Here is an 18,883-nt window from a genome sequence, read left to right on the forward strand (position 1 = left end):
AGAGATTGGGATTTCAATGATTTATTCAGTGTCATTTTAGATTTTCCCCCAAGACTTCATTCCAGTCAAATTACTTTACGAACAGAAACGTTCAAAACTATATTTAACTAAATATGATGAAAAAAAATCAGGCAAATCGTTATATCTACATACATTCACACTCAAAAGTTTTTCGGATTCAAATGTTCCTTCTGGTATTTGAATGCAGCACCCTGGTTCCATTTTGGGTTCAATCTTGGTTCCAGACTTTGGTACTTTGAAGTTTTCGGGCAGTATCGTTGCAATTGTAACAAATTGTATGTTTTCGTCCTTCTCATATGTTTGACTGATCATCAGTTTTGTTATCTGTAAATCAATCCACTACATATATATGTTTATAAATAACTGATAAATCAGTAAACCGTTACAGCTGCTGCAATTATTTATGGCATTTAAATTACTCAGTTGGTACAATAATGTACAAAATATATTCATTATAGTGCTCACACTAGCAGATGAATTATAATTATATCTCAAACACTTCTATTAAAAGTGGTAATTGTATAACAATACAAGACCAATTTTAGAAGATAGTCGAAATTATTTTTCATATGATGAAATGATGAATGATGTCCATTCCAAATTGATTTATTCGTAAATCAGAAGGTATGATGCTTCATTACTTGATCCCTAAACGGCAAGTTTAAAAAAAAAGCATTTTGATATAATCAAGGTCATAACCATATCCTAATTGTTGTATTTGACCTGAAATTGTCAATTGACGATGGTTGGTGGAAATTAATATTAACCAGGGCCTTACCAAATTAATATATTGTACATACATAAGTTGTATTATTAACACATCATATTACATAATGTACATTTTTCAAGGTTTAACATTAATATAAGTGATTATGGTGTTTTAATGTATGAAATACAATTAGATATAGTCTAAGAATTATAACATAAACAGACATATTCCATCACTATAACTTGTGTATTACAATATTTCTCCATTCTCAACAGTTAAATCTTAATTTACAAAAAAAAATCGGCAAAACTCTTGCAGTTAACGGTCTCAAATGATAGTAACACACTTGGTGCAAACGTAGTCTCGATTGTAGAAAAATGTGTAGTTTTTAAAAAAAAAATATTGATCTCACCGGGTTCTTTTGATCCTCTGAATTGGTTACATTGTTCAGAGTTACTTTTTGTTTCCCTTCTACTGGTACAATTGATAGACGTTCATTACATTTAGCCTGGCCAGGTACCGTTATCTTCATGGTTGCTGACATTTTAGCATTGCCCCAACATTTTGTGTAATAAATGTCACTGAAAATCCGTTGTTTGTTTTCTAAATACCGTTCCACTGGACTATATTCTGGAGATGTTTGTGAAATGTAAAAATAAAAACTGTTACCATTTATAGAGAATTCCACCTCAGCACCAAGTTCAGATAGCATACTCTTCTTATAGTCCTTTCCGACGTGAATCAGCTTTTGTTTGATCAATCTTCAAAACAAGATTAGAGAAAAAATAATATTTATATATCTTGATAAAAGAAATTATATGCATATAATTAAGTAGCACAGCAATTATGTTGATTGACTGATTGGTGTTTAAGTCCGCTTTCGTGTATTTTACGGTGGAGGAAGTCGCAGTGTGCGTAGAAAACCATCTGTCAACGATAGGAAAACTGCTAAATAAAGTCAAGAATAAAAGAAACTATTTAGAAATATTTAGTTGTGTGACGGTTGTCGTTTGTTGTAGATATAAGGATTTGTAAGTTTTCAACAAACTTTGTTTCATATTGAATTAACTGGTACTGTGAAAATTGAGACAGTGTGTGGGTGCAATTATGAAATTTCAGTAGTGCTTATAAACAAAATCGGTGAAATAAGAGCGAAATTAAACCAGGTCAAAAACAAAAAGAGGGACAATGTAGGCTATGGATCTCATGTGCACCATCAGGATGACCATATAAATAAACCATCAAGTATTACCATTAAGGGACTTTATTAAGCTTGCTGTCCAACAGTCGTTGCATCAGTACTGGGTTTGTATACAAAGTCCAAAATCCCTAAGATATCTTAATTTACAGTATGTGGAGAATTAAATGCTATTAAAGTTTACCCGTATGCTCGTGCTTTCATTTTTGTATTATGTTCTTTGACCAATTCAAGTATAGTGCGATCTTGTCTTCTTAGCATGTTTATATTCATCAAAGCCAATCCCCATTCCGTAATATCTACTTCGGCACCGACATCGCACAGAAACATACAGATGTCGATATTTTTCTTGTCTACAGCCAGGGAAAATGGGCTTTTGTTATTCTAAAAGTGAAAAACCAGTATTACTGTATGATTACACAATTTAAAAATTGGGGATTCCATGCATCACATTTACAAAGACAAAAGATGATTCATAGTGACAATTGTAAGTGCTGATTAGTGGTTACAAAATTGTTTGGTTAACTATATAGAAAGGAACTGGATTCATCACGAATGTAATATTTATGTTTTGTTAAACATTCCCTCTAACGATGCATTAAAACAATGAGATTTTGACTTTGAAATGAATATAATTGATACTTACTTTGTCTTTAATATTAATATCAGCCCCAAAAGCAACCAAGGCAGGTAACACTTGTAGTTGGTTATGTTTGACAGCATAGAAAATTGCAGTTTCTCCTTCCTGTTGGAAAGATCAACGTCAGTTATTATAAGAGCATTTATTCTTTGTCTTGTAAATGCAAAAATACTCAATTATTATAGTCTTTTTAACATTTTAGTATTGAGATGATAAGTTACTTGGAACTCATTTTCTCATTTCTTTCTTGTGCAAGTTTTGCTGTTACAACACTCTCAATTTTAGGGAAGAGTTGGTCACTTACAAAGTTTAGTAAATTGAATTGTTATCAATTGCCGTTTAGTTGTCCCCTTTTTCATGTTGGGGTCTTTTATAGCTGGCTATATGGTATAGGTCTTACGGTGACCCATACTTCCTTAATTCCAGAAAAGAGCATCTTTTTAAAAATGTAATTAGAAAAACAATTACAAATATTGTTCTTGGGGAAGTATATCTGTTACTTATCAACTTATCAACTGTGGTGAATAGAATAATGTAGTGCTCAGGTGTTTTTTAAATCTTATTTGTATACTTACAAGGTTTTTGGCGTCAAAGACTTTTGACTTGTTCTTTTCCTGCTCACCTATTGCAGTAGTTACGTCAACAAGACCATTTGAAGCAGCATAATGTAGCACTGTGCAACCAGTCTTTAAACGACATCATTAGATAAAACAAATAAATACATGTGAGTAAACTAAATGTTATGAATCTACAGTTAATATCTTTCCTTTTTTCACTTTCAACTTTCCTCATGTTCCTTTGATATCACCTTCGGTATATATCTTTCGAGTTCTTTTTACATGTTTTATTGTTCATCTAGATTTTGTATTTATCAATAGCCCTTACAAGTACCAAACTGGTCTTTCTGTGAAATTATATACACAAGTTTCACGTTTAATGTGCTAAAGCTGTACAATGTATTTCATACTAGTACATATTTCGCGTATATCCCTTTCCATGCCACTACGCGGCTATTTAATTTTGTGACATTCATATTTACTTGCTATTGATGTATTAGAAAAAGAGAAGAACAACGAACCATATTATATATTCGCGTTACTTTCTACCCGCAAAAGTTGCGGAAATAAATCACTCGCTTTTAAAAACTATCAAGTTTACAGCAATCCAAAATTTTTCCAAAATGTGCACATAATGAGTATCAAACAGACAACAGGTGATTATTGAATCATCAAACTACGAGTATTCTTTCTTTGCTTATCTTAGATACTGTAATTTGATTCTACCATATTGAAACGGCGTTAACAGATTGACATGTTGTAAAGAAATACATTTGGAATTATATAGTTACTATGGAATTTCTAGAAGGTTATTATTAAAACTTGAATCTAAAATGCTCACCTGATCTGTATATTTGATATCAACATTTTGCTTGAGCAACAATAAAACCTCTTTCGACTTTTTAGTTTTTACAAGCTCTATTAGCCTCTGAAAGTTAATAATTGAATGATGTCACAGCAACATAGTACAATGTAGATTGTAAAAAAAAATTTAAAGTTTTTTTCTTTTAATTTTGTGTCCGTTTCACATAAAACAATCATAAAACACAATTTGATATCTAGCTGATTTTCATTTACAAAAATGTTTGTTTTATAGAACATGAAGAATAGGAGAACATCAGTATACAGAACAACTAAAATGAAATGTTTCAATAAAATAACAGTAAAAGCATGAAAGGTATTCAGCGAATAATTTAATACTTTTTAAGGTAGATCGATGCTTTACGTAATATTATCAATATTATATAATTCCACTGAAAAAATGTTAATACTGAAATTACTTATTTATCCTGTCAATGTCTTATTGTACGAGGCCCTGTACTTATACATCCCGTCATTGTGTTATTGTTCTATGATATTTTTTGTTTTCTTGTATTTAATTTTTGCTTATATACTTTGTCTATTTTCCTATTTGTTTTTTTTTTTATTATTATCATAGCGTGGCTCTGTACTTAAACATCCTGTCATCCTGTCATTGTGTGTTCTTTGATAAGTTTTGTACTCTTGTCTTTCATTTTTGCCAATATGTTTTGTCTTTATGCTTTTTTTGTGCTTCTTGGTTAATTGTTTGTTTGTTTTAATAGTGATTAATATCATATTACAATGTTGACTGCTATATTTTGTGCATTTTTACCGATTATTTCTGTTTGTTTTGTTGTAAAAAATAATGGAATTTGATGCTATCTATACAACCAGGTTTAATCCTTCAGCACGTCGGTGTTGACATGAATATCAATTTTATGGTCATTTTTATAAATTTTCTGTTTACAAAAACTTTGAAATTTTCGAAAAACTAAGGATTTTCTTATCCCAGGAATAGATTACCTTAGCCGTATTTGGCACAACTTTTTGGAATTTTGGGCCCTCAATGGTCTTCAACTTTGTACTTGTTTGGCTTTATAACGATTTATATCTGAGCGTCACTGATGAGTCTTATGTAGACGAAACGCACGTCTGGCGTATTAAATTATAATCCTGGTCACGGACCTTTGATAATTTTTATTATCTTACCTCCTATACATTTCCAGAAATATGATTGGTTAAAAGCGTCCTCGTGGAAACCGTGTATATTTAATAGTAGGTTAGTTGGGAGGCGGGGCTTATTTCATACACGGTTAGTAGTGGAGTTACGTTCCTTTATATTCCATATAAGGTAAAAAGGAGGCGGGGCTTATTTCATACACGGTTAGTAGTGGTGTTACGTCCCTTTAGGAAAACAAAACAGAACTGAGAAAAAATCCCAAAGGTTTCAACAAACAAAGAAAGTGATGATAAAGTGAAATAAATTCATAAAACACATTCAAATCTAACAAGTTGTCATTGTTGGCATCTGTTTTTGTAGGATCAAAGGAAGTAGTTTCTTAATCATGTTAATGCTACTGACTGTATTGAAGACTTGCTCATTTTGATAGGTTACTAGTCTAAATTTTACACGTTAAGATAGTCGGTAAGATAAATTCGTTACATGGTGTGCTTCGCTCTCACCCCATATGGAATTTACTGACCCATATATACCGTATTAGGTCCCTAGCACACTATGTTACTAATAATCCACCATTTTCTACATAAGAAAATGTCTGTACCAAGTCAGAAATATGACAGTTGTAATCCATTTGTTTAATGTGTTTGAGCTTTTGATTTTGCCATTTGATTAGGGACTTTTTGTTTTGAGTTTTTCCTCGGAGTTTTATAGTATTTTGTGGTTTTACTTTTTTGTACTTTTTTATGTTCGAAATCAAGCATATTACCTTGGAGTTCGTGTTGGTGTCTTCTTTGCTTGCCATCTATGTACGTCTTGAGTAAAACTACTGGATACAAACTACTTGTTTAATACCTGTTTTATAAAAAAAACTTATAACAATACCTTGGGTGAATAACTTCCAATTACTTTTTACAAATCTCAGATTCAAACAGGAATATGAACACAAAAGAAGAGACATAGACGGACTAATCAGTCCAAGCATATACGAACACTTAAAGTATAATTTGAGCAATAAGAATTCCAAATCAATACCAGGATTGGTATCTGTTGCACTGAAATAGTAAGTATATCATAGTTGTTTAGCATGCAACAATCGTCATATTGCCCAGTTGTATACGCTGATAAAATAAGTTGATGTTATATAATCTAAAAGCATTTGATTATAGCACGCTTCATAGAGGTGTTTTTCACCCAAACATCTTTGTATCAATGCATGTGTATAGATACAAGCATAAGTTAGAGAAAGAAACAACTTTCAAAGCATACGTTGAAATACATTCTACAAACATATCCTTAAAACTTGCATTGTCTAGATGCTTGATTTTCTTTTTACATAGCACATTTGATACATTTGATGGGATAGCTAATTATAAAAGGCAACACAAACGACTAGTGAAAAACCATCCAAACAAGAATACCAAGGTCTAATTTATAAGAGAAACGAGAAACACTTTTAACCACAATATATAGTACTTACCATTTCGCGTTTCACAATTATCATTTTCTATTTGTGAAAATCAAACAAATAGATAACGGATAAGCAGTACTGAAATTTTCAGTCACTATGATTTTTTATTTTATCTCGTTCTTTTATTCCATGATACGTTTTATATGTATATTGAACTATTTGAAAGATATGTAATTGTTTACCTAGTCAAATGTCCTTTTTTGGGTGATAAATTGAATTTTACAGGTCAAAGTTTAAATGAGTGTACACCAATAAAGGTACGAGCATCGATTATAAGTCTAAACTGTGAAGTATAATATTTATTGTTATATCAGATTTATTAAATCAAAGTTATTGCATATTTGGTTAACCATAGCGTTTGATTTAATTTTGTAAGTATTTTGGCCTCCTCTGAGCTATATATCAGTACTTCCTTGTTTCTATATTTACTTGTAAATTCCTATATTACCAGATACTTTGATCTTGGTTTGGTTGATGGATTTTCCATGTTAGTAGGGCGAAATTTTGATTTTTGATTTTGTTTCTTCTGTAAATCGACTTATTCTGTTTGCCTTTATAGTAAAAAAAATAAGATCATTCACACTTTGAGGAGCTAGAAGGCCGTTACTGATTAAACCGGCCATTGTTCACTTCTTGTGTGTCTGATTTAACGTAAAGGCATATGAGCTACACCCAGCAATGTTTCACAATCTGAAAGATATTTGGTGTTTATAAACCGCAGATATAAATAATACAGCCTACTAGTAACTGGAATCTGAGACATATTTTCAATCTACAATCTTTGACTTGATGACAGACAGGGTATCTAAGTATCTAGTAGATAGATAAGAAAATTCACTCAGCAATAGTATCCTAACTTAAGTCTCTTTCAATGAGAGTGATGCACGTGAAGTGGTGCTCATTAGTTTATCATGACTATCATTAGCTATAAAAGTAAAACTGTCATATAGAAAAGAAGAGCAGCTTATATTTCAATAACAGGTATCAACAAGACGCAGACTCGGTATGCACAAAAATATGACAATAGCATTACAATCAGGAACAATCTAATTAAAAACCAATCTCTCATCGCTCCTGTTTTCTGATATGTCTCGTGGGACATATCAGAAAACGGGAGCGATGAGAGATTGGTTTTTAATTAGATTGAATCAGGAATATCTGAGTTATTTTACATTTACAGTTGTGTGACACTGCTCCGTATTCTGATTATCATTATCGATATTTGTGTAGGTCTGTAACCAATAAAAAGTCATCAGAAATATTTTTGTATTCTAAAATGATAATTCAATAAGTTATACACAATACTTATATAAATAGGAAATCTTCCTCAGACAGTAGACTAAGTGTGAAATTGCCTAATAAGTTAATTTGTATCAAGAATAAAGTATATTTTCAGACAGACCTATTCCCAGTTTCTATCGACACCCCAAATTGTTTTCGTTAATTTCATGTGTAATTTATCTGGTTTAAGATCTTAATAAATGTTATCTAGGTGCATCTATATGTTAGTATAGTAGTCATCAGGTGTAGTATACCACTCTTATATTTTGTATTTTATATCTCTCATATTCAATTATCTTTTCTTGTTAAATGACAATCTCAATTCTAGTTTTTCTTTTGCTCTTATATATATACATTTTATAAACATGTAACATATATGTATAATATGTATGTGTGGGAGCTGGGAACAGTATATATAGTGAAGTGACAGATCCAGAAATATTTATGCCTGGCAATATATATATACATCAAAGCAAAAACCAAATTTGCTTCGATTTTTTTTTAGATACGTTGATAAAATCAATGCATCTGCTAATATATTTAATTTTTAGAAAATGACGTTTATGATCTTCAGGTTTGTCGATATGTGGCAACAGCCTATGGTGGACTCTTTCTGAGGAGTCCATGTGTGATTTTGTAAGGCAAAGGCATCTAAAACCTAACTTTAAGTTCAGAGCTAGAATATACGCTGAAACTCAGCCCATCATTTAACTCATTTAATAATATTCAATTGTCTTGTGAAATATTTGTGACTGGCTATATCTGTGACATCAAAGCTGAAAAACCAAATTTACTTCGATTCTTTTTTAGAAAGCCGTAAAATTCAGAAATTTATCTTTAGAAGTACACGCGATGTAAAACAAAAATGAGAGCCGGTTGTGACATGCTCCATCTTCTTTTTTTTCCCTAATGTTGGTGGTCTGAATTCGGCCGTTTGAAATGGGCATTTGGTGGTTTCATTATTTACAAATTAAGTTGAAAATGAAGTGTCATAGTTTATTTTTATTATACATTTCTTGATCTTTCTTGATAAGTAACAATTCATATATTATTTGAAGACTTTTTGTAACCTCTTGCCAGAGAGACATATAATACAATTATATGTCTCTGCTCTTGTGAAATAAATTGACAGTGACAATACTGATAAACTCAATCACTAACCATGCTAAGGGAGCTACCATTTGATTTTTATTGGGGGATGGGGGGTGGGGCTAGGATGAAATTTGAAAAAAAATAGGCAGGACAGGAGTTTTGAGTAAAAAAAAAGGCAGGATGAGACAATTGCCAAAGAAAAAAAGTCAGGACGACAATTTAGGTAAAAAAAGTCAGGATAAACTTAAAAAAAAAAAATAAAGCAGGAACAAACAGAGTGAAAAATAAAAAGGCAGGACAGAGATTACAGCTAAAAAAAAAATGCAGGACAAAATATTTCATCCTAGCCCCCCCTTAAAAATCAAATTGTAGCTCCCTAACCTTCAGTGACCTTTAAATTTAAAACAAAAAAATGCAACATATTTCAATTCTACGACCAGGAAAAAATTAAAGAATAAACATTTTTCTTTCCTAAAAGTCATAATTTAGCTTGCAGGTCAGGTGGTCCATTATTGTTGAAAAATTGTCTGCCAGTCACTCCACTTCTAGAATGTCAAATTGAAGATGATATAGAAATACTCGTTTCTCTCCCTCCTCCTGTACATCCCGATGAAAATAAACTGAAAACATATGATCAGGTGTTGTCGATTGTTATTGGCAAGCACATGTCATATAACATAGGTTATTGCATAGCTGATAACTCAAAACCAGAATAAACAAAAGCTGGTGTAAGAATATATTATTTATCACATAAAAGTCATGAGGCTACATGCAGGTTCATCATAACAAATGGACAAATTATATGGCCCAATTTTTAACTAAAAAAATACTCTGTGTGCTGACTTACTTGTGCGGTTTGGAAAGTTTTAAGGCCTAGCACCCACTAGATATATAAAAGTTGAATGTATTTTGCATATATATCAGAATATATGAAATCTTTTTTGGATTTTATTGGGCATTTTTTCCCCTTCCTGTAGAAGGTGTAAAAATAAACTAAGTTTGGATATAACTTTCAGCTGCTCACTATCCAGTAAGAACTGGTTTGTCTTGTATTGATTGTCCTTGATCATGTTGATTGGCATGGACAATAGATATATACATATTTTATGTATTTATAGGCGAGTTTAAGAGTTTATCTGAGTGGATCGACAGTATCAAACTCAAAGTAATTCAGGTGTTTGTTTATTTTTACATCTTTGCAGGAAGGAAAAAAAATGCCAATCAAAATCCAAAAACGATTTTATCTTTTTGGAGCACAAAAAAACATTTAACTTTCATATATCTAGTGGATGCCAGACCTTAAAACTTTCCAAACTTCACCATGTTCACAGGTAAGTCTGTACACTGAGTAGTTTTAGAGGTGAAAATACGGCTATATTTGTCCATTTGTTATGATGAACCTTTAATAAAAGGGCATGACTGATGTAATGCATGATTATTATTAAATGTAGTTCATGTAATAATAATTAACGTTTAGAAATTCTTTGCTGGAAGGTGTCATAGCAAAAAATAAAATAGCTTTTCTAGACCTCAAAATTCATGTCATTATTTGGACGTAGCAAAATAATGGCACTGGCTACAAAGACAAAGTACAAATACTTTGAAAAATTATGCTTGAGAGTACAGTCATGTCCGGTAATTCTGCCCTTTACTTCCGTGTGTGTCTCTACCGATTTTTTTCGTCTGCTATATTATTTCAACTTTGAAGAAAACCATTTGCTTCTGTCATGCCATATCAAAGGGAAACAGAGCTCCAGATAAGCTGCATATTTGCGTGATCACGCAATACAAATAATTTAAAACCCAATGCAATTGCCCATTGCAGGTTTCAATAACCCAATTAATTCAAAGGAAAATCCAATTATATGCCAAAACCATGAGTTTTCAACGCTTTTATTCTCTATCGTTTGCGTTATTTACCCTTATCAGTTTATAGTCTTCGCGTAAATCTATTTTTATAATATTTATAAATGGAAATGTCCTTTCGTTCTAAAAATAGAGCCCTGCATCAAGTACCTGAAATGGATCCCTGTTGGAATTTTCTGTTGCCCAAAAGGTACACATGTTTATGAAAACATTTCGATCTTCTCAGCGTTTATCCAATTAGCGTGTATCATGTTGTCATATTTTTTTCAAATTTCTCGGGATTTATCATTACATACAATTAATTAAAACGAAAGTTAATGTCCGGTAAAAAATATTGAAGAGAAGCATGTTTTCAGCTTGTTTTGAATAGCTGAGGGAAAGTTATGATGATAAAAAGACTCAGCTAATTCACGAGCGTACGTGTTTGCGTACCTTAACGAGAACATTGCTAATAACGTCCCAGAAAAAATAAAATAGCCTTGCCAGACATCATAATTGTTTGGACTAATAAAAATAAAAGAGGTTCGTCAAAAACGAAATCAGTTGGAAAAAGTGAAAAGCCAAATCAATTATGACATGATATGTAGTTGGAAAACATTTCTAATAAAGGACAACTTAATAACCCAGATTGATGTAAATTGAATTAAACAAAAACATTGAAGTATAATTTTAGTTTATATACTATTTTTTTTTCATTTTAGTTTAGTGAATACGCATATCCGTTTTTTACAGTTTACTAGTATATAAGTTGTGAGAAAATATAAAACTGCCCGGCAGAATGTTTGAAACGGGACACAAATTAAACGTACAATTGCTCGTCAGTGAATAAAACAGCTACATGTAGCACATACATTGTATACAAAGAAAGAAACATATATATTTTAAGATGGAAAAATATTCAATATTGTGTTGATGAAAAAACCCAATACATTAAGGAGCTTGGTGGTGAAAAACCAAATTTAATATTGGCTTGAGGGGTGAATTAAAATTGATAATGCAATTGAAAAACTTTATCACCCAATTACATAAGAAAATGGTGGGTAAAAAAACCCAATTTGTGAATTCTTATCTGGAGCTCTAGGGAGATAATTCAATTTTAAAAGAGGGTGCTAAAGGGTTATTTTTGTTCAACGTTTTCGGCCATTTTATTTCACATGTTTTCGTGTTTAATTGTTTTATTTCTCGTTTTCTCGTGTTTGGTTCGATGTGCGTGCTTCGTATTTCCCCTTATTTATTTTCCGTGTTTCGTGTCGGTGCTCCTAATTTCTCGTGCTTGCCTTATTCCGCATTTGATTAAAAAGTAAATCGGAACTAACTCAAAGTCAGTGAGTTATAGTAACTTTTGAAACTTGTGTAATATAATAGAAATTGATGTATATTGTTACCATTCTACTTTCTATTGTATATGTATGCTATACATGTAATAAAGTCCATCATAATAATATTTTTTCAAATCAGATGCAAGTAGCAGACGCTTAAAGGTGACCACAAGGTCTTTATGTCCATTAACAATGTCTACATGATCTCCAAGAACGGCTGAGTAATAACTGCTGGTACTTTTTGTCGAGCCTTCAACTTTAGTTGAAAAAGCCAGACTAAACGATCCTACATTCCGTCGTCGGCGGCGGCGTCCACAAATATTCACTCTGTGGTTAAAGTTTTTGAAATTTTAATAACTTTCTTAAACTATACTGAATTTCTACCAAACTTGGACAGAAGCTTGTTTATGATCATAAGAAAGTATCCAGAAGTAAATTTTGCAAAAATAAAATTCCATTTTTTCCGTTTTTTACTTATAAATGGACTTAGTTTTTCTGCGAGAAAACATTACATTCACTCTGTGGTTAAAGTTTTAAAAATTTTAATAACTTTCATAAGCTATCCTTGATTTGTACCAAACTTGGACAGAAGCTTGTTTATGATCATAAGATAGTATTAGAAGAAAATTTTGTAAAAATAAATTTCCACTTTCCGTATTTTACTTATAAATGGACTTAGTTTTTTTGCCAGAAACAAAACACGAATTCACTCTGTGGTTTAAGTTTTTAAAATTTTTATAATGTTCTTAAACTATCCTGGATTTCTACCAAACTTAGACAAAAGCTTGAAGCTTGTTTCTGATCATAAGATATTATTCAGAAGTAAATTTTGTAAACAAAAAATCACTTTTTCCGTATTTCACTTATAAATGGACTTAGTTTTTCTTCCAGTTAACATTACATACAGTCTGCAGTTAAAGTTTATAAAACATTTATTAGATTCATAAACTATCCTGGATTTTTTACCAAACTTGGAAGCTTCTTTTAATCAAAAGACAGTATCGAGATGTTTTTCCTCATTTTTGTTGAGTCTGCAATTAACAGCAAAAGAAGGCAAGACACTGGGTTTCCGTGGAACCCTTACAAATTTTTTTTCTTAATATTTACGATTTTATTTCTCGTGCTTCGTTTTTCCTGATTTTTATTTTTCGTGCTACGTTTTTGCGATTTTTATTTCACGTGTTTCCGTGTTCAGTACCCCCCTTTACCACCCTCTTCATGCTCTTAAAACTATGAAAAGCCAAAATAACAAAATTCAAAAAAATCGTAAGAATCCTGTATCTTTAAGAAATATGTATATGAAAGTTTGACACAAGCTTTCTGGTTTTTTTTGTGATATTTTTTCCATTCTAAAGAATAAAAATAAAATATATTGACTTTGAAATTACTATCCATATTTACCAGAAATGATCGCAATAATTGATCTAGCATTGTAGTCTACTTTAAAAAAAAAATCATAATAAAAAATGCACGCAATAACTTCTGATAAACCTTAAAATATTTCCACTCATATTAAGAATTGACTAGTCTAGGATTCTTATAATTACACTTCCTGCTGAAGATTGGTGGTTCTCTCTGGGGAATTTTGTAACCAAGAAAAACTGACCACCACATTGGCACAATTAAGCAAATAATCCCTCAAGTGGTGTTAAACACCAAAATCTATGTATATTATTCAGAAACTGATTTAAAATTGCAGATATCAAAAAGAAACAAGTCTATCATAGCACTTTTTTTGGCAGATAAAATGGAGGACAACAACCATTGGCAGATTGGCAAGTCTGTTCTGGAACGTAATGAACATATGCTGACCAATCAGGTGATGTGTGATGTAACCTTCATAGTAGGACAAGATCTGTCTCCTATTAAAGCACATAAATACATGTTAGCCAGCAGTAGTCCTGTATTCTTTAACATGTTTAATGGAGCAGTGGCTGAGAAAGGTGATGTGAGAATTCCAGATATAAAGGCTGACGTCTTTAGTGAACTACTACAGTATGTATAGATAACTGATAGATAGAGGATCTAATTGGGATGTCCTTCATTTCTAAAAGTCTTTAATCATGTTAATTTTTAACCCCTTATGCCCCTTGGAAAAAATAATTATGAACAGATATATCATATTATGGAGGCCAGGGGTATTTACATTAAATACCAGTAAAGGGACTGAAATTTAAATAGTCACTAATTGATCAATATACCCCTCCAAAATACATATAATATGATATCTGTTTAAGTATGTGGTCCACTGAACATGCTGAATAGATTTTGATTGAAACTCTTTTCAGGTTAGTGAAAATCTTTTTTCCTTAACATGTTTTTGCATAATTTTGAGGATAAGTACAGACTATTATGGCATTTATTGTACCATGGGTACCGTATTATACATGTACTAATAAGCATTAATGCTGTCTTTATGTAATTATGTCATGGTATTCATGTGTATTAACATCTTTGTCATTCCTTCATTTACAAATGATTTAATCATTCATTGAATGTACAAGATTGGCACTGTGTAGTCGTGTTGTCTGACATTTTTGTTTACAGTTTTCAGATTACCTCTATCAATCAATTTTGCTCCATCATGTTGCCTTAATAGTCATGAGAAAGGTTCAAAATAATTTTGGTTGGAAGAGGATTTATATAAGGTGTATTTCAGTGGGAAACACATTGCATTTGCTCTGAAGCCTTCATTTCTCTAAGATATGAGCTGCATCGGATAGAAATCAACATTATGCAAATTAATATCAATACATCTGTTAAGGTTCATGTGGACCCTATGGCTAAAATGGCCGTATTTTCACCTCAAAATTTACTCTGAGTACAGACAAACCTGTGCAGCTGAATTTTTTTTAAGGCATAGCATGCCCTAGATAAATAGAATTCAAATGCATTGTATGATTTAGAAATTTCATAATTTAACTGGATTTTGCCGTGCACTTTTTTCGTCCCTGCAGAAGATGATAAAATTAACAAACAGTTGAGTTTCCCTTGATATGGTCCACTCAGATACACAGTTAAATCACCAATTATTACCAGGTATCTATTGTCCATCTATTGTCCATGTCAATCAATACCGCTCACTTCAATTATTACCTGTGGAGAAGTTCTCAAACCTGTTTCCCAACTTAGTTTATTTTGGCACCTTCTCGAGGAATGAAAAAAAGTGCACTGCAAAATCCTGGTAAGTTTTTATTTTTCTAAAAACATATTTGAAATTTATTTATCTAGGGCATGCTATGCCTGAATATTTTTACAGATGCGCAGGTTTGTCTGTACTCAGAGTAAATTTTGAGGTGAAAATACGGCCATTTTAGCCATAGGGTCCACATGAACCTTAACCTCTTTTGGGTTGAAAAAAATCTCATGGGGAAGTCTGTAACTGTTTGAAAACTGATTTGTTATAAGAACACATCAAAACCGACCAATATGCACCTTTTAATTTCATATTTGAATGTACCAAAATCGTTCAAAGTCATATAGATGTACATGTAAACACACACTGGCATAAGATTGGTTTCTATCCGACGCAGCTCATATATTTATAAATAAATTTAAAGAACAAAAAAAAGTTTTCATTAGTTATTATTGCCCTGAGATGAAATATGTGCAACGCTGGGGACATTGGAACTATAAATTTATTTGAATAAACTCATGAAAATTGAGAATGGAAATGGGGAATATATATGTTAAACAGACAACAACCTGACCATCAAGCAGATAACATATTTACCGTAACTTCTGTGATGTTCATTCATTAGCAATCACCTTTTTATGGTGGACAAATACTGATATGGTGTATACATATTGTCCCTTTTGTATCTTGGCTACAAATTCTTGATATTAAATTTTGCACTTTATTTATTCTACAGGTTTATTTACACAGAAGAAAATGACATCACCAATGAAAATATTCATGATATGATTTATGTAGCTGATAAATACATGATGGATGAATTAAAGGTAAAATGTGATCTTTTTCTCAAAATGAAAATGAGTGTAACCATGGCAGTTTTAATTTTACATACAGCACACAGTTTTGATTTGAAAGGAACTATTGATAAAGCTATGTTCATTATAAGCTGCAAACCAGAAGACTGCCTTTTGTCACCAGAATTTATTCATTTATCCAGACGATGTGTGGAGATGATTTTGAAAAGCAATATAATGATTTGTCAGGAGGAGGTTCTGTATGAGGCTGCTATGAGGTGGGGAAGACATCAGTTGGAAGAGAAAAATCTAGAGGACAATGATAAGAATATGAGAGATGAGCTTGGAGATCTGATTTTACGTATTAGGTTCCCACTCATGAAACAAGATTACTTCTCCAGACAAATTTCCACCAGAGATATCTTAACAAAAGATGAAATAGTCCAAGTTTTTCAATCATTTAATGATCCGCAGTTAACCAATTGCATCTTTAGAATAGAGAAAAGACATCCCAAACCAATATCTTTCTTCAGGTGTGAGGTTAATAATAATCGTGCAGCCAGATGGATAACTAAATGTGAGGATGACTTAGCCTTCAAAGTGGACAGAGATTGCTTTTTAAAAAGTGTAATCTTATTTACACCAAGGTTGATGGGTAAAACTGTACCAGAAATTAACTTGACCATTGTCATAAAATCCAATGAAGGAAATAAACAGATAAACAAAACAGAATGTATGGAGACTTTGGATTTAACAGCACCAAACAAATCAGTAACTGTTACCCATGTGTTTTCTATCCCAGTACCAGTCAAAAAGGAAATAAGATACACGATTCATCTTATGTGTGCCTCGCCAGAAAACTTTTATTTCTTTAACACAGGTAAAAACTATCGACCAACAGTGACTGAAGATGATATAACAGTAACATTTTTTAAAGCTGACACAGTGACCGAAACAGATATCAATCGGGGTCAATACCAGGGAATTGAACTTGGAAAAATAGAATATACATAATTAGAAACGTACAAGTAATTTATAGAGGCCAGGTATATGACCTTTTATTATCTCCCATTGAAGAAATTGCTAAGAGAGACATCATTATATCTTAATATATCACATTATGGTATCCTTAATATCTTATGCTATTTTAACTTCAGTTGATTTAAGTACCGCTATATTGACCCAAAAAGTGTATGTTTTATGTTTCAGAGGGTTTATGAAGAATAGTACAAAATTGATATATGATATGCTGTTTAATACATAGCACTCACACATTTCAGTTGAAGAATATAAGGCTTTGCCTACTTAGAGAGGCATACTTGCCCAAAGCCAGGTTGTCTGGGAGAAAGGATTTTTGGGGTCATAACACTCAACTTTGAAAGTAAAATTCCAATTTTAATTCAACATTTTGTTATGGTATTTGTATGCCCCATTTATGGGCATTAAGTTGTCTGGTCTATGCATCCGTTCATCCGTCAGTTCGTCCATCTTTTCGTATTTCTGTTTGTTTGTTCGTCCATCTGTCCCACTTCAGGTTAAAGTTTTTGGTTAAGGTAGTTTTTAATGAAGATGAAGTCAAATCAACTTGAAACTTAGTACACTTGTTCTGTCTATGATATGATCTTTCTAATTTAAATGCCAAATTAAGAGTTTTTACCCGATTTTCACGGTCCACTGAACATAGAAAATGATTGTGCGGATGGGGCAAACCTGTACTAAGAACACATTCTTGTTGAATACTGGTACTTTTTATTTGTAAGTGGTGTGCTATATACAATATATTGTCAGCCATGTTAGCTATAACATTGAATTTGGTCATACTTGTACGTGTAAATAATTGATTGTATATTTGTTAAATCTCAACATTGCTTTATCGTTTACATTGTGTATTAAACAACTGTGTAATTTAAACATTTTTGCATTGGTTGTTAAGAATCTTGTCATATATATTAATAGAATAACAAAGAATAATGGGTATCCATACATGACATAAAATCAGTTTTAAAGTAAAGTTACTTTCGGTTTATTTTGTTTAAGAAATCCAAATGGTCAAGAAATGGAAAAATTACTTTCGGATCGATGCACAAAAATAGTAAAACTGCAAAAGTTGTGTTTTAAATATGTTGCTTCTATTTGTCTTCACATATATAAGGGATGATGTAGAAGCAGGTTTCTTATTGTCTGCCTAGATTTCACAAAAAATGTTGATATCATTCTTCAAGTGAAATGACTTTACATGCTCCTCCAAGGTAGTACAGAAGATTCATAAGTGAGTATTTTTGGCGAGTTCTTGGACAAAAGTAGTTAGTATAAATATTTGGGGCAAACCTTTAATAGTACGTTTGTAGATTAATATTAACAGAATTGTGTGAGTAAACTTTGTGTATGTATGTTGTACTACAGTATGCTAATGTAAATATCTTTGGTAATCATGGTAATGAAAGTTATTTGTTGAATATGTTTGGAATAAAATCACTGAGATGAAAAAATCTTTCTCTATGTATATACTCTTTAAAGGCCAAATCCAGTCATATAAAAAAGTCAAGGTGGTTTTTCAAAATTTATTTATTGTATGATAATAATATATATACTCAACCCAAATGTAAATGCTTAAAACAAACAATCTGTAACTGTTTGTCACTAAGTAAACATACATTTCTTTTCTCAATTTTATATTCAAAATAATAATGAGATCTAGTCTGTTTAACAAAATTGATATTCAACAAGCAAGCACTGCAAATATAGACGGCTCCAGCAGAAATAATAAAAAACTTTATATTGTAAATTAAGAAATTATTGCCAGGTTTTTAATATTGCGAAA

At 31.7% G+C, this 18,883-nt stretch overlaps 2 protein-coding genes across 5 annotated transcripts in view; one reads left to right on the forward strand and one right to left on the reverse strand.

Moving 5' to 3' along the window:
* The window catches only part of LOC143075292 (uncharacterized), a 24,021-nt gene extending 12,895 nt beyond the window's left edge, over positions 1-11,126 (reverse strand). Inside the window, exons 1-8 of one of the 2 annotated variants that reach the window (XM_076250662.1) lie at positions 10,964-11,126; positions 5,873-5,958; positions 3,967-4,053; positions 3,144-3,254; positions 2,575-2,673; positions 2,113-2,312; positions 1,143-1,491; positions 154-345 (exon numbers count right to left, since the gene is read on the reverse strand). In XM_076250662.1, coding sequence (XP_076106777.1) covers positions 154-345; positions 1,143-1,491; positions 2,113-2,312; positions 2,575-2,673; positions 3,144-3,254; positions 3,967-4,053; positions 5,873-5,908 — 1,074 coding nt within the window. In that variant the 5' untranslated portion in view covers positions 5,909-5,958; positions 10,964-11,126. Of the gene's footprint in view, positions 1-153; positions 346-1,142; positions 1,492-2,112; positions 2,313-2,574; positions 2,674-3,143; positions 3,255-3,966; positions 4,054-5,872; positions 5,959-6,583; positions 6,716-10,963 lie in introns of those variants that run through there. The other variant, XM_076250661.1, reaches the window with a different exon arrangement.
* On the forward strand, positions 9,528-18,551 carry LOC143075293 (BTB/POZ domain-containing protein 6-like). Of its 3 annotated transcripts, none has more exons than XM_076250664.1 (3): positions 9,528-9,675; positions 13,875-14,127; positions 16,005-18,551. In XM_076250664.1, the coding sequence occupies exons 2-3, from the start codon at positions 13,880-13,882 to the stop codon at positions 17,074-17,076; spliced, it is 1,320 nt and encodes a 439-aa protein (XP_076106779.1). In that variant the 5' UTR covers positions 9,528-9,675; positions 13,875-13,879; the 3' UTR covers positions 17,077-18,551. The 3 variants fall into 3 exon arrangements, with proteins under 3 accessions (XP_076106779.1, XP_076106780.1, XP_076106778.1); XM_076250665.1 differs by having other exon boundaries at positions 9,537-9,675; positions 13,832-14,127; XM_076250663.1 differs by lacking the exon at positions 9,528-9,675 and adding an exon at positions 9,974-10,278.
* The last annotated feature ends 332 nt before the right edge of the window (positions 18,552-18,883 follow it).

Source organism: Mytilus galloprovincialis, chromosome 5, assembly GCF_965363235.1.
Source record: "Mytilus galloprovincialis chromosome 5, xbMytGall1.hap1.1, whole genome shotgun sequence".
In the NCBI taxonomy this organism is placed as follows: domain Eukaryota; kingdom Metazoa; phylum Mollusca; class Bivalvia; order Mytilida; family Mytilidae; genus Mytilus; species Mytilus galloprovincialis.